The sequence below is a fragment of the Narcine bancroftii genome, chromosome 1 (genome assembly GCF_036971445.1).
Source record: "Narcine bancroftii isolate sNarBan1 chromosome 1, sNarBan1.hap1, whole genome shotgun sequence".
Lineage (NCBI taxonomy): Eukaryota > Metazoa > Chordata > Chondrichthyes > Torpediniformes > Narcinidae > Narcine > Narcine bancroftii.
The window spans coordinates 38,100,291-38,124,516 of NC_091469.1; the positions used below are offsets into that span (position 1 = coordinate 38,100,291).

Consider the following 24,226-nt stretch of genomic DNA (forward strand, 5'->3'; position numbering starts at 1 on the left):
TGATGTGAGTTCTGGTCTTCTTACTTGAGAAAGGAAACATTGATATTGGAAATGGTACTGATGAGGTTGATTCCTAAGTAGAGAGAATTTGAGTGGCCTGGGATTGTACTTGCTGGAAATTTAGAAGAATGAAAAGGGGTCTTTCAGTTGAGGATTAATTTTGACAGTAAAAATCGGTGGTGAGTGGTGTATAGCACATAAGAAACAGTCCTGCTTCCTTGCTTTTATCATGTACATGAGCAATCTGGATATGCAAGTTGGAAGTATGTTTAGTAAGTTTGTAGATGAGATGAAGGTTGATGATGTGGACAGAGAGGTAGGTAGTCTTTGACTACGGAATGTTGATCAGTTGGTAAAAGCTGCAGAAAAATGAAGATGAAGTTTGATGCATATTGGACGGATTCATGGCAAAGATGGGAAAATCTGAGGAACATAGGGGCATGTCTAAGGAACCTGAAAGGAGTGGTAAGTAAAATAACTCAAGGGGTGAAGAGAACAAAACTGCTCAGGGAGTGAGAGTGAAATCACTCAGGGAATGAGGGAGAGTGAAAGAGAAAGTGCTCTTGGGCTGTTATCCAAATGGTTGGCCACGAGTGAAGACCTGACTGATTTTGAGATACATTTGCATGTAATTTCCTTCAATCAAACCTGCACGGTAAATGAAGTCTTTAAATAAATTGTTCTGCTGTTGAATATCATTCACTTAGAACTATTTATATCTGTAATGTCAGTGATCAACTGGGCAGCACTTTTACAGTGTCAGTGATCAGGACCGAGGTTTGAATCCTGCATTCTGTGTAAGGAGTTTGTACATTCTCTCCATGTCAACGTGGGTTTTCCCCTGGGGCTCCAGTTTCCTCCCACCATTTGAAACATACCAGGGTGTAGGTTAATTGGGTGTAAATTGGGCGGCACGGGCACATGAGCTGAAATGGCCAGTTACTGTGCTGAATGTCTAAATTTAACATTTTTTTAAAAATTAAATAAATTTATAATTGCTATGCATTGAGTGCAAATATGGCCAGATAAATGTCTGCCAACATTAAGTATGTTAACATTGACATTTGGATACCAGATGTGGATGAGTGGAAGTTGGCAGGCCATGGTGTAAAACCTTTAACGCTAACACACTGGGTTTCATGTTCTTCTCAGCCAGTCCCTCAGGATAAAGGATAACTTGCTTCCACTTCAGTTTTATGGGCTTTGAATTGATTAGTGAGGCTACATTGGGAACAATTCCAGTGAATCAGTAACTGGGTTTATGGGTCAACAGATAGATATTTGTGGCGCACTCCTTCCACCATTTAGATTAAACCTCTGTGTGCTCCTCAAACATAGACTTGAGGTTTTCAATGCCATCCTCGATGCTCCTTCTCCACTCCATGTCTCTATGTGGTCAAGGAAGAAGGATTCATGAAAGTCAGCAGGGATATTTTTTTTTTAAGGAGACTTTTAGCAGGTCCTTGAATCTTTTCCTCTCTCAGCCAGATAATCACTTCCTGTGACAGTCCATCTAGAGCAACACTCTCCCTTTCATCGATCTCTCTGTCTCCATCTAAGGTGACAAACTCTTTAAAGTCATCTTCTACAAAACCCAACTCCCATACCTATCTCGACTACACCTCTTCCCACCCTGACCCCTGTAAGAATTCCATTTCATTCTCTCAATTCCTCCATCTCCATCACATCTCCACTCAGGATAAGTACCATGCCAGATCTTCAAACAATGTGACTTTCCCTCTACCACCATCAACTTGGCACTCACTTGCATATCCTCTATTACCCACAGATCTGCCCTGGCCCCCTCCACCCCCACACAACAAGGACAGGATTCTCCTTGTCCTTACATACCACACCAAAATGTTTGGCCTGGAAGTCAGCCTGAAGAAAACTGAGGTCCTCCATCAGCCAGCTCCCCACCATGACTACCAGCCCCCCCACATCTCCATCGGGCACACAAAACTCAAAACGGTCAACCAGTTTACCTATCTTGGCTGCACCATTTCATCAGATGCAAGGATCGACAATGAGATAGACAACAGACTCGCCAAGGCAAATAGCGCCTTTGGAAGACTACACAAAAGAGTCTGGAAAAACAACCAACTGAAAAACCTCACAAAGATAAGCGTATACAGAGCCGTTGTCATACCCACACTCCTGTTCGGCTCCGAATCATGGGTCCTCTACCGGCACCACCTACGGCTCCTAGAACGCTTCCACCAGCGTTGTCTCCGCTCCATCCTCAACATCCATTGGAGCGCTTACACCCCTAACGTCGAAGTACTCGAGATGGCAGAGGTCGACAGCATCGAGTCCACGCTGCTGAAGATCCAGCTGCGCTGGATGGGTCACGTCTCCAGAATGGAGGACCATCGCCTTCCCAAGATCGTGTTATATGGCGAGCTCTCCACTGGCCACCGTGACAGAGGTGCACCAAAGAAAAGGTACAAGGACTGCCTAAAGAAATCTCTTGGTGCCTGCCACATTGACCACCGCCAGTGGGCTGATAACGCCTCAAACCGTGCATCTTGGCGCCTCACAGTTTGGCGGGCAGCAACCTCCTTTGAAGGAGACCGCAGAGCCCACCTCACTGACAAAAGGCAAAGGAGGAAAAACCCAACACCCAACCCCAACCAACCAATTTTCCCTTGCAACCGCTGCAATCGTGTCTGCCTGTCCCGCATCGGACTTGTCAGCCACAAACGAGCCTGCAGCTGACGTGGACTTTTTACCCCCTCCATAAATCTTCGTCCGCGAAGCCAAGCCAAAGAAGACATACCACACCAGCCTCTGCATCCTCATCCACCATTTCTGCAACCTACCACGTGATCACACCATTAGACACATATTCCCCTCTCCTCCCCTCTCAACTTTCCACAGGGACCGCTCCCTCTGTGACTCCTTTGTCCACTACCCCCCTCCCTACCAATCGTCCCCTTGGGACATACCCCTGTGACTGCAGGAGATATTCCACGCGCCCACACATCTTCCTCACCACTATTTGGGGCCCAAAACAGTCTTTCCAAGTGAAGCAACATTTCACTTGTGAATCTGCAGGGGTCATCTACTACATCCAGTGCTCCCGCTGTGGTCTCCTCTACATCAGAAAGATTAGACACAGACTGAGAGATTGCTTTGTTGAGCACCTTGGCTCTGTCCATTGCGTGGATCTCCCAGTGGCCACCCATTTCAATTCCCCATTCCATTCCTTTGCCGGCATATCCGTCCATGACTTCATTTACTGCCAGACTGAGACCACTCGTAAATTGGAGGACAGCACTTCATCTTCCAACTGGGCACCCTCCAAGGAAGCAGTAGCGGCAGCTTTGTTAAATGGTCATACACATTATAAACGTACACGAGCATCGAAAATCGTACTTGTTGCAGCCGAACAGGAACATCGTGAAATAAACTACAACAGTGTACTTTAATTTTTAAAAAAATCAATAGAAAGCATGACTTAAGAAATAGATCAATGATTGAACAGTAGGGGAGTTATTGCTATGGGAAACAGCAGCTAAGTGGAGCTGAGTCAATGCCCCAGATCAACCATGATCTTATTGAATGGTGGAACAGACTGACAGACTAGATGGCCTACTCTGTTTCTATTTCTTATATTCTTATTAATTTTACAAAATGCAATAACTCCATTAAACATTTCTCAGTCCATTTACCAAGTTATGATCTTAGAATACAACAGCACAGGTCCTGTGGCCCACGATGTTGTGTCGATCTATGTAAACTTACTCTAAAACAATCTAATCCTTCCATTCCTCATACCCATAACCCTTTATTTTTCTTACATCCATGTACCTATTGTACCAGCTTCTACTACTATCCCCGGGAATGCATTCCAGACACCCAGCATTCTGTATGTCAAACACTTGGCTCTGATATCTCCCCTAAAGTTTCCTCCACCCAACATAAATAGATGTCCTCTGGTATTTGTTATTGATGACCCAGGAATAAGATGCTGGCTGTCCACCCCGAACAAGATCCTATTTTAGCCTTGCTAATATTATTCATTGTTCACTATTCCATCAACTTTAATACTATTAACTTATTAACCACACCAACATTCTCCAAAGCGTTAATATATATTACAAACAATGGGAATCCAGCACTCCTGCAGTATCATAGTGGTCACAGGCTTCCAATCTGAAAAACAGCCCTGCACTATCAATGGGTGATTTAAGGGGGATCCGCCCCCACGATGATCCGGTAAGTGATGCATCATGAACTCATGGGAACTATTAGTAAGTCTCCCCGGCCCCCCCCACCGGCCGTCAGTCGCCACTCCCATCAGTCGGCCCCCGTTAGTCACCACCCACTGTCAATCACTAACCACCCTATCAATTGAGCACCTGCCCCCTCAGCAACATCTCGCTGTCGCAAATGTTGAGCCGTCACTGTGAACCAGAGTGGTGTTCGCAGCAGCGGCAGTTTGTGGCCCCCCACTCTCCTCCAACCCTGTGGCAGTGACCTCTCTCCCACCAATCGTGGCAACCCCCCTGCAGCAGCGACCTTTCCCCCCATGGCAGCGACCTCTTTCTTTCCCCCCCCACCCACCCCGGGCTCCATGTTAGTGACCTCTTCCACTGCCCTCCCCACCCTAAGTCCCGTGGAAGTGACGCCTCCCCCCCAACCCTCCCCAACACCCCCACCCCGGGCCCAGCAGCAGCAACCCCTCTCTCTCCCTGATCACAGCAGGCACTTCAGCCAAGGGTTTCCCTTTCATGCCAGCGCACAAGTGCTGACGTCACCGGAGTAACCGGGTTGGCCATTTTCCTGTTCAAGTCACTGGTGGACGCGACCTAGTTAATTTTAACTGGGTTCTCTGACTACATTTGAGGAAGGTCAGGAACTCGGTTTGATTAGGTCCATGCTGACTAGGTCATACCCTTTCCAATTGCCGCGTGAGTGGGGCGCTAACTGGGCAAATTGAAAGGGCCTATGGAGAGTAGTGTCTTACAGCAAGGGCAGGATGGTATGTGGAGGACTTTTGTCTTGTGGATGTTGGGAGCAAGACCCTTAACTTGGATGCTTCAGTTAAAAACTTCTAATGTAACTCAATAATTAGGGAAAGGTGTACCAAAATTTAACAATGTTAACATTAATATTTTGGTACCAGATGTAGGAGAGAGTAAGTTTGAAGGTCACAAATGCAAAACCTTTAAAACAAAACAAACCCATTAACTCTCTCTCAGATACCGAAATGCTAATACACCATTTTTCTGTGAAGGAGATGGAACACGGTGAACATTTCAGCTGTGATGTAGATCAGTGATCTAAAGTGGAGCTACTGCAGTTCATTCATCACTTTGTATGTGACTCCATTCTTTCTCAGTCAGGTGGAAATCTGGGAGCAATGTTTGACTCCAATTATGCATCTGGCTTCTCTTACTTCCATTCTAATACCCTCTTCCTTGATTTCTTGGCATTGTCTTAAGTTTCATGTTATCTGTTCTCTGTTCCCAGATCTTAGTGTCGAATTTCCTACATTGAGTCATTCCCAGTAGATTCCCTGGGTCATTACTAATTACCCCACTGGTAATGAAAAACAATCTGCTGGAGGATCTATGTGGTCAAGCAGCATCAGTGGGAGAAAAATAGTTAAAATTTTAGATCAGAACCCTTTGTTCTATGCTCCAGATTCCAGCATTGCAGTCTCTTGTGTGTCTTCACCAGTTTGTTAATTCCTGTCACACTACAATCTTTTCATTTTCTACATTTACACCAAACTGTCTTTGAAAACTTCTCAACGATCCTTCTTCTGTTAAACAGAGAGCAGTCTGAGATGGGCAGAGTTAATGCACACAGTCAATCTGTAGATTGGGGTACGGCAGCCACGATGATTCTCTCCCCATTGACAGTTAAAATTCTCATAAAAAGATGACAGAATTCAGCTCACGGAACAATAGACCTCCTAATCCTTTAGAGATGACTAAAGTGAAACGTCCATCAGACCTGCCCTGTCCACTGCCTTTCCTCAGGGGTGCTCTTTCTTCGGGACCAGTGGGTTTGGAATGGTTTGTACCAATCCAGCGGTCAGGTCCTTCTCCACCCTGAGGACTGAAGATTTTCCCTGGGTCTAGGAAAGAGCCCACTATGACCAACAACATACATATTTTTTTTGGTACTGGGCATTCCCCCAAACATTTTCTCTTTAATTCCAAAAAACTAATTCTGCTGAGCTAGAAGCTCCTGGACACACTTGAAGAGGATGTGTGTTTGCCAAAATTTGTCAAAGCTCTCACAGTCTCTCAATGCTGCTGAATGGCTAACACATAAAACACAATTTTAACCAAGGAAACATCCTTGTGAATACATAAAACATAAAATAATTCTAACCAAGAAAAAAAGCATGAAAACACCGATCATTTGAAATAATTAAAATCATTGCCAAATGCAAACAATTAAATGGAATGCAATTTCTCCCTTTTCTTTCCAGCACTGCAATCCCCTCTCAGAGGTTTGCTGGGTCTGACTGCTGCAGGATCCAGAGCAGATCTCCCATTGTGAATTCTGGGGATTCTCAGCAAGCTCCTGTTCCACCACTGAAGAATTCCTATCAACTCTAACTGCAATGACCAGTTGCAAATCTGTTGATAGAGCTCGCCAATAAGTTCGGAGCTCCGGACACACAAGATCCCTGAAGCCCACTGACACTTCTGCACACTAATAAGACCATTTATTTCCATTTTCATCCTTTTCCCTTGATCTCATCCAGCTGTTTGCTCTGCAAACCAAGACCATGAACATTTCCAGCATATCAAAGGCCAGAATAAACCCTGAACCAGGAAAGGACATACCCTGTTGAAAGAACAATGACTTTCATCATTTTGCACTCATTTCCAGATTAATAAGTCATGAACTGAAAAAGGTTTATCTTAAAATTCCTTAAATGCAAGATTTAGACCAATATTTTGGCAATTGCAAGCAAGACTAATTAAAAAAAAATCTGCAGTGAACTAGAATGCCTACCTCATTTGGTTTGTCTTAAGATAGCACTGAGGAAACTAAAATTATATTTTCCTTGACAATTGTTCTTCAGGAATACTACACAGTAGTTTCAAGCACATATCACAGCACAAGGAACACATTACATGGAATACACTGAACAGGAATTTAACTATATATTGAATCCTTGCAATTAAAAAGATGGAGTGATTCAATTGGAAGTGATTTTTGTTTTCCATTTGCCCTTTTCTTCTACTTGAATTCTTAATATTTATCTTTCAGCTACAATATAGATAATAAAAAGTCACTAATGTTAAATGTTACTCATTGGGAGCACTACCTGACCAGCTGAGCATTCCCAGCATCCCTGCAGATTATCAGAGAGAATTGTATCAACTTAAAGGTGACAATCAGCATCAGTGAGAGAACAAGATCTGGGAGAGGATCTCTTCCTACCTGTTCTCTCTACAGGTTCTGACCAAGGTTTTCTAGTATTTTTCCATCTGCTTTACCATCACAAAGCTTTACAAGATTACTTAGCAACCTTGAGATTTCTTTCCCCAATGAAACGGAATGAAATAATTAATTTTGAGTTCAAATTTATTATCTTCCAATTGTACAAGTACAACCTGATGAAACAGTGTTCTCCAGTCTGTGCAAAAACAGCCTGTGCTTCTGTGGATTGACCTCCAATCCATATATAACCATATAACAGTTTATAGCATGGAAACAGGCCATCTCGGCCCTTCAAGTCCATGCCGGTTCCCTCAAACAACTCCGCAAGCTCCCCCCGCCTATTCTACGCCCATAACCCTCCAACCCCCACTTATCAATGTATATATCCAGCCTCCTCTTAAATGAAAGAATTGACTCTGCCTCAACTATTTCCACTGGAAGATTATTTCATTCAGCCATCACTCTCTGAGTGAAGAAGCATCGTCTAACGTTTCTCCTAAAATTTTGCCCCCTTACCCTCAACTTGTGCCTTCTTGAAAAGTGTATATCATGGCTATTGTGATTTATGGTGTGAAAAATAAAAAATTTAATAATAAAAAAAAAAAAAAAAAAACAAAAAAAAAAAAACTTGTGCCTTCTTGTTTCAACCTCCCCTGCTCTCAGGGGGAAGAGTCTACTTGCATCTAGTCTATCTGTTCCCTTCATAATTTTAAACACCTCTATCAAATCCTCTTTCAACCATCTACGTTCCAATGAATAAAGTCCTAACCTCTTCAATCTTTTTCTGTATGCTAGGTATTTGAAGCCAGGCAACATCTTGGTAAACCTTCTCTGCACCCTCTCCACCTTATCTATATCCTTCCTATAATTTGGAGACCAGAACTGAACACAATACTCCAAACCTGGCCTCACCAATGTCTTAAACAGTCACAGCATCACTTCCCAGCTCCTATACTCTACCCATTTCTCTGCAGCAACCATACCACATTGCCATGCAGCCGGTCAGGATAATCTTGATAGAGCTCCTATAGAAAGTTTATAGGATGGTGGCTGGTCGCCTTGCCCACTTCAGTCTTCTCAGGAAGTGCAGTCACTGTTGGGCCTTCCTGACAAGTGGGGAGATACTTTTTGTTTCTTTTTCTTTTTTCTCCCTTAATTTGGTTTATTTAGGAAGGGTAGGGAAGTGGGGGTTCTTTGGTGTTTTGTGTTCTGTATAATTGCTAAAAATAAGTTTGAAAATTAAAATAAAATATAATAAAAAATGTGAGGAGATGTTTTGTGTGTCCACGATAGGTCACTTTTTAAGTAGATTCTGAGGAGCTTGACGCTCTCTACCTTCTTCACTCCTGAGGGTAGTCATCCCACCTCCTCCTGAAGTCCACTATCATCTCCTTTATCTTGTCCACATTGAGACTCAGGTTGTTATTCTCGCACCATTTCACAAGATTTTCCACCTTTTCTCTGTAGTGTGATTCGTCATTGTTAGCGATGAGGCCGACTACTGATGTGTCATCTGCAAACTTGATGGATCTTGCATTGCTATCATGGGCCAGCAACGTGAACGGTGGGGGGGCTGAGTGCATGATGTTCTGCTACCAACCCAGACAGACTGTGGTCTTTCCGTTAAGAAGCCCTGAATTCAGATTTAGAAAGGGGTGTTGAGTCTCAGTGAGGAGTCAACCACTTTGCATTAAATGTAAAATTATTGTCCCAATCACATGATCAGTCATTTATGGAAATGAGTGGAGGATAGATTTCCTCTGTAAACTACTTCATATATCCAATGTACTAGGCAGCACAGGTTGGTACAAAAGGAATTTAGAGATGGTCTTCAGAAATAAACAGCTGTGTTCTATTTGAAAAGGTCACATACAGTCTTAGGAAGGGATATAACACCTTCCTAACAAAATATAACAGCCTTATTTGGAGCATATAGGCACCTCACTGGCACCACCATACTGTCTAGCCAGCAGACCTCTGTAAAGATCTTAACACTGTGCTATCATCATGTCTCTGTGTGTTCTACTGTATGGACTGACAATGGGAATTTTCTATTTCTTTTTCTTAGTTTTCTCCTTTTTTTCTGTTTAATTGAACATACAGAGGGGAGGGGGTGGAGGGATGGATTTTCTTGACGTTTTGTATTTTGAATGGTTGTTGATTGTTAAATATATTCAAAATGATAAAAAATATTACAAGAAAATGGAAGTTAGAATCAATGCAGAGAGAGGAGACTCCTATTGATATAAATAGCAGAATTGTCTTGCTGTAATGTTGAATTTGTTCCACTTGTCAATGCTGTAGGTTGTCTCCAGTTCTTGCAACACCATTTTAAGCTTTACTGTGCCATTCCTATGGTGTGGTGACCACAACTGACTGAATACTCCAAGTATGATCTAATCGGTGTTTTGTACAACTGTAACATGGTTTTCTAACCCTTGCCCACTTTCCCAGTTGCTCCATATCCTGTTGTATCTTCCCCAGCAATCTTGTCACCCCTGCTCCTGATATGGGCCCAGCTTTGACCTTTTCTGGAAAAATTCATCTGCCTTAATCAGCATTCACTATTTGTAATGATGTCAGGTCTTGTTGAAAAGGGTCGACATCAGTATCCCTACTGGCACTTCTTCAATTATATTGAACCAAGTCTTGCATCAGACTTGTGGGGTTATTCCAGACATACATTCCAGCATAAAATGGCGAGCAGAGTGGGAGAGGTGGCTTAGAAGGAAGGAGTTAAGCTCCGGATGGGATAACGATCCTATAGCAACGTTTGAGGCTTCCAGTCCCAACCAATATCTCTCTGTCACATAAAAGCAAATATGGGTGGGTGGTGTGAGAAAGTATTTGGAGATGTTTGCAAGGAAATGGAATTTATTGAAAAAATCTTTCAAAGATTCAATGCTGGTACAATGTACCAAATGGTCTGCTTCTGTGCTGTCACCCTGTCAAAATGAGATGCTATAATTTGTTGCATCAAATCATAGCTCTCTGTGAAGCACTTTGAAACATTTGCACTTTAAACACAACACTAATGCAAGGATCATTTTTCCAAGCCATTGGATCATCTTGAAATTCTATTTTTCTAACTTTTATTTGGCAGATCATGAACATTAAGAATCCAACACCATTAAAATGTGTCACTTACCAATCAGAACATTACTTCCTGTACTCAGCAACTCTTTGGTCCCAGGGCGAGAGGCAAGAACAGTATGAATGTCGTATCCAGTAACTGCCAACTTCAACATCAAGTTCTTAAATTCTGGAAAGGCTCTTGGGGGATCTGTAACAGATTGAATGTTGAACATAAAGTGTTTAACTGGAAGAAGTGGAGAAAATGGGACATGATATTTCTTGTGCAAAGGGTGCCTTGGCCATGAGAGCATTCAGTTACCCCAGTCAGAGATTAATGAAAGGCAATGGGCTGAACAGGGCTGACGTCAGGCTGAGCATGATGGATGTTGGGCAGAGATTGATGGCTGTTGGGAGTAATGGGATGGATGTCGGACAGGGAGTGATGGACATTGATCAGAGAGTGATGGATGTCATGAAATGAGTGATGCATATCAGGCAGAGAGTGAGAGACATTGGGCAGGGAGTGACAGATGACAGGCACAGAGTGACAGACATCTGGCAGAGAGTGACAAAAGTTGGGAGAGGGGGACAGATGGACGATAGGCAGAAAGTAACAGATTTTGCACAAAAAGATGGACATTGGACAGAGAGTGACGGACTTTGAGCAAAGACTGATAGAAGTCACAAAGAGAGTGATGGATGTCAGGCAAAGCATGAGAGTCATCAGATGTCAAGTAGTGAATGATGAATGTTGGACAGAGAGGAACAGATGTCGGGTAGAGAGGAATGGTTGTTGGGCAGAGAAACAGAGGTCAGATATAGAGATGTTGATGTCGGACAGAGAGGAATGGAGGGCAGATACAGAGGTGATGATGTCGGGCAGAGAAGAATGGAGGGCAGATTCAGAGGTGATGATATCAAGCAGAGAGGAACAGATGTTGGGCAGAGAGAAATGGAGGGTAGATACAGAGGCATTGGGCAGAGAGGGATGGATGTTGGGCAGAGAGGAAATGATATCGGGCAGAGAGGAATGGAGGTCGGACAGAGAGATGGTTAGACAATATAGCACCGAGGAAAGAGAGATGGAGTGATGCAGAGTACAGATCAGGCTATACTGACCAATGACTGACACAGAAGCAGAACTATCAGTGCGCGTCAGATGGCAGACCTTAAGACATTCAGTGTCATTTCAGTGGTACAGCATGTGAAAATATTGCCTCACAGCACCAGAGACGTGGGATCAATCCTGACATTCTCTATGACCCTGGGTTCTCTCATTTCTGCCCAAAGTTGTGTGTGTTGATTGGTTAATTGGCCACAGTAATTCACCCCTATGTATAGATGATTGGTAAAATCTGGGGAGAATTGATAAGGATAGGGGAGAATACAAGAAAGAGATCAGTGTAGAATGAGTGTAAACGGGTGGTTGATGAGGGAATAAAAACACAAAGCTGGAGAAACTCAGCAGGTCAGCGTCCTTTATATAGTAAAGGTCAAAATACATAACCAATGTTTCGGGTTTGTCCCCTTTATCAAGGTACGGGCTCAAGCCTGAAATACTGGTTATGAGCTAAGTGTGCTGTGGTTTGGGAGCAGGGAGAAAATGTGGCATAAAGCATTGAGAGTGCATCACTGGCCAACAGGCCATTGATCCCAACCATTAGAAATCCCTCAGAGATTGTTGATGACCTGGATGTGCATGATGTAATGAAGTCAGCACTCTTACCATGTAAGATTAGATTGGTTGCTGCTGTTGCTTGACCTTGAGCATTCAAAACGGAACAGGAATATAATCCCTGGTTGACTGGAGCAGCTTTGATTATCGAGAGAGATCCATCCTGGAGAAACTGAACATTTGAACCGAGTGGAGCCTGTTCTTTCGTCCAGGTGACTGAGGGCTTGGGAACACCTTGAAGACATCAAAATCATACAATTCAGCAGAAATATGACTTCCCTTTATATTTTTATGAAGGTAAATTGCACAATGCACAAAATATATTAGGAATGATAACATTTTTTAAAAAATTAAAATTTAGATACAGCATGGTGAATGGCCCTTCCAGCTGATGAGCCCATGCCACTCAAATACACCAATTAACCTACAACCCCAGTACGTTTCTGGAGGCTGGGAGAAAAGCAGAACACTCAGCTGAAACCCATGTAGAAAAGGGGGAACATATAAATTCCCTACCAGTGGCACTGGGTTTGAACCCAGGTCGCTGGTGCTGTTTAATAGTGTTGCATGAACTGGTTTATAGGTTTATATTTCTTCATTTGAAAGTAGATTATTTGGAAAACAGAATTCTCAGTTTGTTTATAATTGCTTAAATCTGAGGGGTCTTGACAAGGGGAATGTTTCTGCTCGGGTGGAATCTGGAACAACGAGAGAGGATTTCAGAATAAGCGGTTGCCTAATTCAGATAGAGATCAGGAAGAATAACTTCTCACAAAGGGTGGCTTGTCATTGTAATGCTCCACACTGGAGAACTGTGGAGGTGGAGCCATTGACAATACTCGAGATGGAAATTGACCTACTTTGGAGCATGGAAGGATCAAGGGTGGTAGGTTCAAAGCATGAAAATAGATTTGAAGCTGATGTTCAGATCAAGAATATCCTACTAAACAAAAGATCAAGCTTGATATGTGTAAAACCTGTTCTGGCTCACTTGGCATGGTGGTAAAGTAATTAGTGCTGTTGTCTCACAGCTCCAAGCACATGGGTTCAATCCTGGTTTCTAACGCTATCTGTGTGGATTTGGCAAAGCCACCTGGTGACCATGTGGGTTTCCTGAGGGTACTCAATTTCCTTTTTTATCTCAAAGATGAGTGCTCAAATTCAGTGGCACCTGTATTGGCACATTTCTTTAGTGTAGTTAAGTGGCAATAGAATTATAAAGGAATTAATGACAGTGAATCTGCATGGCGAAAGAAGGAGTGGGATGGAGATTTCTTCACTAGAAGCCAGCATAAATCCAATCGATTGAACAGCCTCTTTTGTCTCACAATAACCGAGTTATATTCTTTTATTTTTATGTTCTTATTAAAAATTGGTGAGACAAACACATGACAAGATTGAATTCAGATGGCGTGCAAATCTCTCCAATTTATTCATGAACATCCCCACAAATGCCATGTATTTTCAAAACAGGTCAAGCTGTTTATAACCCAACATTTATCACTGCCTCTGGAATTTTGTAGACCTGCAATACTTGGCCATCATATTCTTGACATCCATGAAACAAGGAAACTGATCTTTTGATCCCTGAAGATACATCACCAATGCTGAGGGAAAAAAAAACTACTTGATGAATGAGAGTTGCAAATATTTCAAGAACTGCTACAGTGCAAGTGTTTGTCAATTCTAGGAAGTGCATTTGCCTTTATCCATCAACCATCTCAAAAAGTACAATCACTAGTTATCTGAGCACTCCAAGAACATTTCTGTCACTGAAGAACAAAATTATTAAAAAAAGATTCAGGATGCTGTAAAACAATGAGCGCAAGAAATACATCACCTCTTTCCACTTGTTGGATTTGCCTGCATTTTCATGACCTGAGGATGTTTTCATTTCTTACAGCACATTACATGTCTAGTGACGGCTCTAAGATGGGAAGTACAGCAGCTAGAATATACAGTGTCCAGTACACAGGGGATGGAGCCAGAGCAAGAGTGCTCAGTCCAGAGGGTAATGCTCTAACCTCAGGATGTACAATGCCCAGTTGAGAGAGGGCCAAACTAGACTCAGAGTGAAGATTGCCCAATATAGAAAGGACAGAGTCAAACCCAGAATGTAGTTTCCACAGACAGAGGGGCTAGAGTTAGCTTCAGGGAGTACAGAGTACTGTACAGAGAGTAATGGTAACGTTCAGTGTACATGCACACGGGAACTTCTATAAATGGAGTTCTCAATTTATTTAAACAAGATCTTGACCTTTCAGAATCATATATTCTGAGAAATATCTTCTCGGTTTATCCTCTGTAAAATTTGAGGGCAACTTATTTCATGGGCGCAGGGGATACAGATACAATAGCTTTCACCATGCTGACATTTTCAGAACCTACTGGGATATAATTTTGCAGGGTTAGTTCGAATGTTGCCTCTTTCCCTCACTCAAGCCCCTTTCACTCACACCACCAGACAATTTCTTTAAGAATGTCCACATTACACAGCATATCGAACATTGTATGACTGAGGAAATTCTGCAAAATAAAAGCACCTTGTCTGAACTGCAACACCAATAAACAAAGCTTTCAAGAGTATGGATTTTGAAATTGTACTCTAACCAAATTAAATTGCATATTTGCTAAACAACCTAAACAACCGCTGATTTAATTTTAGAGTTGTTCTGTTCAATTTACTGACTCCATAGGAGGGCGCCAGAGTACAGATGAAATATGAAACAAGTTCCCTGCATTTAAATACAGGGATGGAAAATTGTAGCATAGACCGACACAAAAACATCCTGATACTCTAAATTCATAGAAACTGCTGTATGAGAATCGTGTAAAACTTCTCCAGTAGGAAATCATCTCAACAATGTTCTCCTCAGTGATTATCTGGACAAGTGCACAAACTCTTGTGCAGTCAATTCTCACTATTACCCTCAACTGTGAAAACAGAGACATCCTATATTTGATATGATACGGTAGAAGATGAATTCATGGAATATATTTGTGAGGGTTTTCTAGGTCAATATATTGAGGAAACAATGAGGGAAAAGGCTATTTGGATCTTGTTTAATGTTATAAAGAATGGTTGATTCTCCTCTGTATTTGCCATGGAGAAGGTCATGGAAACTGGTAAGTTCAGGGAAGGGAATAGTGATGTCCTGAAACATAGTGACATTACAAAAGAGGTGGTATTGGCAGTCACCAGGATTGTTAGGGCCAGAATATCTTCAGATAGCGTGGGAATCAAAGGAAGAAATTGCTGGGGTACTTTTTTTTTGTATTTTTGTATTTTCCTTAGCCATGAGTTAGGTACTGGAAGATAAGAGGATGGCTAATGTTGTGCCTTTATTTAAGACGGGCTGTAAGGACAAACTAGTGACTGACAGGCCAGTGAGCCTGACATCATTGGTGGGAAAGTTACTGGTGGGGATTCTGAAAGGATCTATCTGCATTTGGAAAAGCAAAGTCTGATTAGGAATAATCAGTGTATCTTTTTGTGTAGGAAATTGTGTCACATGAATTTGAGTTTTTTTGAAGAGATGACCAAGAGGATTGACAAGGGCAGGGCATGAGACATTGTCTGCATGGACTTTAGCAAAAACTTTGACAAGGCCCGATGTGGTGGGCTGGTCCAGACGTTAAATCACATAGGATCAAGGGTGAACTGGTCAGTTGGCTTGGTGAAAGGTGTCAAAGAATGGTTAGTTTACAGATCGGCGGCTTGTACGCATTGGTATACCATAGGGATCAGAGAGCTGGGTCGTCTGCAATTTGTCAGATATATTAACAATTTGGATGAGAATGTAAGGCAAAATGATTTATAAGGTTGTAGATGGACCCAAAATTGGTTGTGTAATGGACAGTGAAGAAGATTGTCTAAATTTACAACTGGATCTTGATTAACTGGGAAGAGGACAAAGGATTATTGGCAGATGGAATTTAATTCAGACAAGTGCAAAATGATGCATTGTGGAAAGTTAAACCAGGAAACATCATACAGAGTTAATGGCAGGGCCCTGGGGAGTGTTGCAAACAGGAAGGCCTCGGAATACAAGTAGATAGTTAATTGAAAATGGGAACATAGGTAGACAGGGCAGTGAGAAAGTTGCATGGTACACTTGTTTTAATTGGTTGCAGCCTTGAATACAATACTTGGGACAGCATATTCAAGATACAAGACTGTACAACTATAGTGTGCAATTCTTGTCACCATCCAATATGAAGGATGTGATGAAGCCAGAGAGGGAGCAGAACAGATTCTCAAGGCACTTGCCAGGACTGGAAGGCTTAAGTTACAGGAGGAGACTGGAGCAAAGAAATCTAAGGGGTAACCTTACAGATGCATATAAAATTCTGAGGGCATCGATGATGAAGATGGTCATTGTCTTTTTGCAAAAGTCTAAAACGAGAGGTCATTGGTTTAAAGTGAGAAGGGTATGTTTTTAAAGGGATCTGAGGGGCTAGTTTTTCCACACAGGAAGTGGTGGGTATATAGAATGAGCTGCCAAAGGAAGAGCTGGACAAGGGAACAATTACAATACTGCATTTATTGGATATTTGGACAGATAATGGCTCAGAGGGAATAAGGGCCAAATGCAGACAAATGGGATGATCTCAGGTAGTTTCTTTGGGTGATGGATTTGTTGGACTGTATAGTTTTATGACTCCATAACTCAATGATACTCTTGTTATCAAGGGGCATTTTGAGATAGAGGGAGAATAATATAATAGTATTTGACAATGAACTTGAAAATGATGTAGTTCATTGCACAACTAGAATCTAAATGTAAACAAAGATACTATAAAGGCTTGAGGAGAATGGCTGTGGTTCATTGGGAGAATATATTGAATGGTAAGACTGTGGACAGGCAAAGTTTAACATTTAAGGAAGTAATGCCAAGTTGCAACAATATGTTCCTTTTAGGTTAAAAAGAACCCAAAAGGAAAAGTGATACATTTGTGGCTGACCAGAGAAATTAAAGATAGTGTTAAATCCAAAGAGGAACTTCATTAAATTGCCAAAAATAGCAGTAGGTCTGAGGATTGGGAGCATTTTAGAACTCAGCGACGGACTCAGAAATTCAAAAAGAAAGGCATGAAAGAATTTGAGTATAGACTGGCAAGAAGCATTATAACAGACTGGAGAGTTTTTTTAGGAATGCCAAAAGGAAATGAATCGCAAAGGCAAATGTGGGCCCCTTGCAGAGGCAGGAGGATTTTAAAAGGGGGAAATAAAGAAATGGCATTAGAATTAAACAATTACTTTGTGTCTGTATTCATGGAAGAAGGCACATAGGGTCTGGCTGATATTTAAGAAGATCAGAGGTCCAGAGAGAAGGGGAGCTGCAGGAGCAATTAAAAAAAAAATTGCAGAGAAATTGATTAAGTTGAAAAGTGATCAACTTCACAGACCTGATGATCATATCATAGAATTTAGGATGTTTAGCGATAGTGGGTACTTTGGATGGTCCTCTGTGAATCTGCATGGGGTGGGGGGGGGGGGGGGAATTGTCACTCTGTGGGTCTGTTAGGAAGTGACACAGTCACTCGGGGTGTGGTATTCTAACTTTAAAAAGTAATGAGCAAATGCTTTTCCTGGGAATAGATGTAGCAGAGATTAACATTTGACATAATGTTGCTCTTGTACCACACAGTTCCCTTCACAAGCTGGAGCTGGGGTCCAACCAGTATCCTGGTACCGTCACTTCCGCATTGTCAGTTAGACAATCAGCCAATGAAATTCCTTCAGTGGGGTTTGGGAACATGAACTCCAAATGATCCAAGAATAATAACTCGCTTTGAAAATAATACATCAGTGATACTCATCACTGAAGGGAAAACCAAACAGAACAAGGAATATCGTCTCCTAATATCTGCTTTTAAAAGATCAAGAATGAATGACTTGATCTATTACAGTCTTTACATTTCTATTACATAAAAATGAGTTAAAAATGGGATACGATTTCTAAAGAATTCAAGATCAAAGAATAAACAAGAGTTAGGAAATATACTAAAATGTTGAAGAGTATTTAAGCAAATAACTTTATTTAAAGAATTGCCATTATCCACATTCAATCTGATCCAGTCAGGAGTGGCACACAAGTGGCAAGCTTTAATTAATCTCACTCCAGCGAGAATGCAATGATTAGATTTCCTCCATATGTTGGAACTACCATAACCAACCGCCTGTATCCTGGGTGTCAAAATTGCCTAGAAAATCAACTGAAGCATATAAATAGCATATTGCCAAGAACAGCGGTTCAGAGTCTAGGTATTCTGCAGTGACTGTTGCACCTCCTAACTCCACAGAGCTTTCCCACCTCCTATAAATCTCAATAAGAGTGTGACAGAACATTCTCGTTTACTTTATTGAATGTTCTCCATTTGTGCAGATGTCATTCAGAATGCACCAAGACAAATGCATTTTCCTAATTGCTGATCTGCTGTCTTTACCAATAAGTAAAGTGCCACCACCTATAGATCTTCACCACCCCACCCCCACCCCTTCCCCCCAGGTTGCATGTGATCCTGACTTGGAAATATATCACTGGTCCTTCATCTTCCTTGGGTTGAAATCCTGGAATTCCCAACAACACTGTGGTACCACCTTCAACAGAAGGTGAAGAAAGTGGTTTATTATCACCTTCTTAAGGTAACAGTTGCTCAGTCATGGACTTATTCTATTTTTAAAATGAAAAACTTGGTCATTACCGTGAAAACATGACCGTAATACCAGACTCACATCAAACTACAAACAATCAAATCATTATGCTAAACTGACATCATAATGTGGGCTCCCTCACTGAAGGCCTTCATGGATGTTCTAAGCCTGTGCTTTCAGTCATTCCTGATTGAAGAATGCCATGGCTAATATTTCCATGAGCTTAATTTAAGCCAGGTGCAATGCTGATGTAAATGGAAAATCTCCAGCAATTGACAGGCACTGAAGAGTCTCTGAGGTGGCCAAGATGGGGTCTTAAGCTTTCAGCATGAGACAAGTTTTTGGCAAGGAGCTCAAGCTTAAACTAGAAATATTCATCTGGATGATCATTAAGCATCTGATTGTGACTTAAATTGCTGGGCCTTGTTAAAAGGACAGATTTGCATTTTGGAGAATACGTCCTAACCCTCTCTTGTAACACTGGGAGTACAGCAACCATTGCAGGTGATTTCTAGTCCTCTTTAAGGGAAAAAAATCACCATTTATGGTTCATTTGCTGCTGGAAATTTGAACAGGAATTGTGGAATACATTAATCTGTGAAAATTTAACTAGCACTCCAGCAATAATTTTTGAGAAATTCTCTGAATGATCTCCCAAAGGAGTCTGTATGTAATGTTACTACACATTATTTTATGTTTACACGGATCTCTAAGTGAAAGGTCATCTAGCTGAGAGACCCTAAGTCCAGTGGAGGAATGAGGAGGAGAAAGAGAAAGGGATGAGTCTAGACAATAAAGTTCCCATTGTCTCAGAAGAGAGGAAAAAATGGTGAGGTGGGTTCCTTCCACCATCTGTTGCAAGACATCATTCCACTTCTGAACCTTCAGTGGTATACCTTATTTCTCAGTTCCTAAGCTATCCCAATTGCTGCTGTGTACCAGTTAGCATGTTTCAACCATTAGTGGAAATGTGTGAATAGCCCAAATGCACAGCTCTACAAAAATTGAGTTTGATCAGCAATGGAGGTTAATTAATTGGAGGTTGAATTCAGGAGTAGAGAGGTCATGTTACAACTCTACAAATCTTTGGTAAGACCACACTGAGAGTATTGTGTTCAATTCTGGTCACCTCATTATAGGAAGGATATGGAAGCTATGGAGAGGGTGCAGAGGAGATTTACCAGGATGTGGCCTGGGAAACAAGTCTTATGAGGCAAGATGAGCAAAGCTGGGACTTTTCTCTTTGGTGCATAGAAGGATGAGAGGAGACTTGATAGAGGTCTACAAGATTATGAGAGGCGTCAATAACGTGGACAGCCAAAACCTGTTTCCCAGGGAAGGATCAGCAAACACTAGAGGACATATGTACAAAGTAAAGGGAGGGAAGTTTAGGGGAGACATCAGGGGTAAGTTTTTTTTTACACAGAGTTATGGGTGCCTGGAATCCCTTGCTGGGGATGGTGGTGGAGGCTGAAATATTGGGAGCATTTAAGAGACTCAGATCCATGGATGAAAGAAAAATAGAGGGTTATGGGGTAGGGAGGGTTTAATACTCAGCAATTAGTCAACCAGCAATTAGGACTGGATTGAATGATTAAACTAGGCCTTCAAACTGATGGGATGAAGCACACTAGCCATTCAGCAACAATGTCACCAGACCGTGCTCTGACTACAGTCAGACAATTTCTTGTATCATACAAGATGAAAATAATCATTGCTCTTAAAAGTTTAAAATATATAAAACATAGATAAAATTATATATTTAATTGTCATTTGAAACAATGTGCATGAATTTTACATTCAGCCTTACCATTAACTTGGCATTTGATTGTAATATTGGCTCCTAGTCTTGCTATCACAACACTGCCCACATCCACACTGACAGATGTTGAATTAATATTCACCAAGTCATGTTTGGACATTCTAATTATTGGCTTCTCTGCGCAAAACGAAAGATTATGGTTACAGGATGTATAAGACATCTGGGAAACTTCAATTTTTTTCCCCAAATGAAACATTGGAAATTAGTGCAAATATTTCCTTGCTGTATTTACATTGTTGCATATAGGAACACTGTAATTTCATGCATTGATTTGCAATTTAATATACAGTTGACATTGACTGACAATTCAAATCGTTACCAAGGAATGTTTTGTTCCTGATGGACTGTGACAAAATGGCACTATACAAACTGTACAAGCTATATATTACTTCTGCAAACAAAGACAATTTCTTTTTTGGAAGGAACAGATGATTTATGCCAATAGTAGCAAACCTGTAACAGCAACATTTGTTGAGCGGGAATCCAAGCCAATAGGGCTGGTGGCAGTGCAATTGTAGACACCAACATCAGACTCATTTGGATCATATATTTTCAAGGCTTTGTCTGGAAGAATTTTAATTCTGCAGGGAATAAAAAAAAATCAAAAGCTTTAGCCTGAAAAGGTATATTCAGTTGATTTTTCCATCAGAAATTTGACTACATTTTTCAATCTGTGACTCCAATGCAAGGGTGAAATTGGTGTAAAGAAATTTGAACTTACATTCTTTAACTCAATTTCTGTGTATTGCAATACTACCTGCACTATATGGTGGAAACTGTTTACACAAGTCTTCCTTGGAACCACAAAACCTGATGAATGAAATCTTATTAAGAACTGCACATTGGAACCATCTATTTTGCTGCACTGTACATGAAATTTTTAGACTGTTTTCTTTTAAGGATGCGTGCTCAGCCCACTGGTCTACTCATTATACACCAATGACTGTAAGGAAAAGCACAATTCCAATGCCATCTACAAGTTTGCCGATAAAACCACAGTTGTCGGCAGAATCACAAACACAATGAGGAAGTGTACAGAAGGGAGATACTGGTAGATCAGCCTTTTGAATGGTGTAACGACAACAATCTTGCACTCAATGGAGATGATTGTGGACTTCAGGAGGAAGTCAGGGGAACATGACCCAGTCCTCATCGAGGCTCAGTAGTGGAGAGGGTTAAGAACTTCAAATTTCTTGGTGTCAATATCTCCGAGGATCTGTCCTGGAGCCTCCACATTGATGCAATCACAAAGAAGGCTCCCCAGCAACTATACTTTGTGAGGTGTCTGAGGAGATTCGGTATGTCACTGAAGACTCTCATAAACTTCTACAGGTGTACCGTGGAGAGCATTCTGGCTGTCACTGCCTCGTATAGAGGGGCTAACTTACAGGACAAGAATAAACTCCAGATGGTTGTTAACTTGGCCTGTGACATCACAGGCACCAGATTTCAATCCATCAAGGACATCCACATGAGGTGGTGTCTTGAAAAAGCAGTCTAGGGGGATCCAAGATGGTGGTAGAGGGTTGGTAGAGGTTTCTAGAGCTCCCCGGATAGTAAAGTATAAAAGACAAAAAAAAATTAGAAGATTCCCCCTAAAAATGATCAGGAAAGGATAAGAATAGCAAAAGAAGAAAGAAAAAGTTGAAGAAAATGGGAAAGAAGGCAATGACATCGATGTTAGAAAGAATGGAGAAAATGAAGGGAAGGACTCATCTCATGATAGAGAAGAAGAGGCCGACTGTGGGCCTTCCCAGAAGCCAACGACAGAGGCAGTGTTGGGATTGCAACATCATGACCCCCATTGGGATGAGAATTCACCTGGAGTGGTGAGTGAGGGCAGTCTTAGTGGAGCTGACCCAAGAGGATGTTAGCAGAAAGCCATGTGCTAGGTGGCAGGTGCACCATTGGGTGAGGACAAGGAAGCCTGTGGATGAAGAAAAAGAAACCTTACGGGCCACTAAGAAAATAAGAGACTTACCGAGGGCCATTTCACCCGGGGGTTGAAAGGAGGCTGAACTCAGAGCAATGCCGGGCATTCAAGGCATTAGGAGAGGCATTAGGCATTAGGAGAGGTGAGGCCAGAGAGTCAGAATCGGAGGGATGAAAGAAAGCTTGGGATACTCAATGTTGGAGAGTGAGAGGGAAGAAGAAGATGGAGAAGAGGAGGAAGAATGCAGGGGAAAGAGGGCATTGAACAGAAAAGAAAGGTAGAGGGCTTGAGACCCTCTATCAGGGATATAATGGCCACCATTGACCAGATAAAAAGAACCTTGAAAACACTGGTGGCAGGTCAGGGGGTGATTAAGGAGAGACTAGATAACTTCACAGAAAGAGTGACAGAAACAGAGGAAAGCATTGAGAGGGTGGAGGAAAGGTTGGACAAGAGGGAGAATGAAATGGATGTGTGGGTGAGGGAAAGAGAGAGAATGTGGGAAAAGATAGACTTGCTGTAGAATTACAGCAGAAGGAGTAATATCAAGATTGTGGGGGGTGGTATGGAAGGGAGAGAATCGGTGGGATTCTTTAAAAAATGGATCACAGAGGTGCTGGGGAGGGAATTAATTGGGGAAGATTTGGAAATAGAAGGAGCCCACTGGTCTCTTACCCCACCCAACTGAGTCCAAATCAATCACTCCGCTTGGTCCTGGTCAAATTCCTTCACTACTAGGACAGAGAGCGAATTTTATGGGCAGTAGCTTTGAAAGCGAAGGAAAGAAGAGTTCTGGCAGTACATGAAGGAGTGAAAATTCTCTATTTCTCAGACATTAGTGTGGTGCTATTAAGGCGCAGGACAGAATTCGATCTAGATAAAATAAAAATCTTAGGCAAAAAGGAACTGAGTATACCCTCTTTCACCCAGCAACTCTGAAGGTAATACGGGCAGGAGGGGAGAAAAATATATTTTTTAAATATGGACCCTTGGGAGGCAATGGGCCATGCAAATACCCTGTCACCATCTCAGGATTAAATATAAATAAGGGGAAAAAAGGGAATCAATGGAAGGACTGATTATATATACTGTAAGTGTTATGAATACAGAGGGGAATGTTTACTGTGTTATTGTTTAAATATGACTGTTCAAGTTAAATGAAGAATTAATATGGGGAGCTCAAAGAAAGAAGGGAAGGAATAGTGTAAGAGATAGATGGATACAATATACTGTCTCCAAAATGGCAGGGGAGCTGGCACCAATGTCTTGGCTGCTGGGAAGGGAAAGGGTAGATGGGGGGAGAAGAGAAGGGGGGGGGGGTTTATTTGGGTTATTTTTTAATGAATTGATGGTTTTAGTTTTTTTAAGCTTGTTTAGGTTTTGTTTGGAGCACGTTTGTCTGTTCCAGAGATCTACGGCAGATGAGCAGGATGGAGGGGATCAGGGGAAAAGAAGGGAGGAAAATGATGGCAGGGCTCTGGGGTAATAGATAAGACAATTAAATTTGTAAGTTTTGACATGAATGGCATGAACAGGTTGATAAAGAGAAAGAGACCTTTGGCACACCTTAAAAAATGCAAGCAGATATAGTATTTTTACAGGAAACCTACGTTACAATCAAGAACATGTAAAATTAAAGAGGGGTGG

At 41.8% G+C, this 24,226-nt stretch overlaps 1 protein-coding gene across 1 annotated transcript in view; it reads right to left on the reverse strand.

Annotated features, from left to right (window-relative positions):
• The window catches only part of LOC138757501 (ADAMTS-like protein 1), a 133,234-nt gene that overhangs the window by 29,272 nt on the left and 79,736 nt on the right, over positions 1-24,226 (reverse strand). The window contains exons 7-10 of the mRNA XM_069925344.1: positions 21,100-21,227; positions 20,635-20,763; positions 12,218-12,400; positions 10,565-10,699 (exon numbers count right to left, since the gene is read on the reverse strand). Coding sequence (XP_069781445.1) covers positions 10,565-10,699; positions 12,218-12,400; positions 20,635-20,763; positions 21,100-21,227 — 575 coding nt within the window. The remainder of the gene's footprint in view (positions 1-10,564; positions 10,700-12,217; positions 12,401-20,634; positions 20,764-21,099; positions 21,228-24,226) is intronic.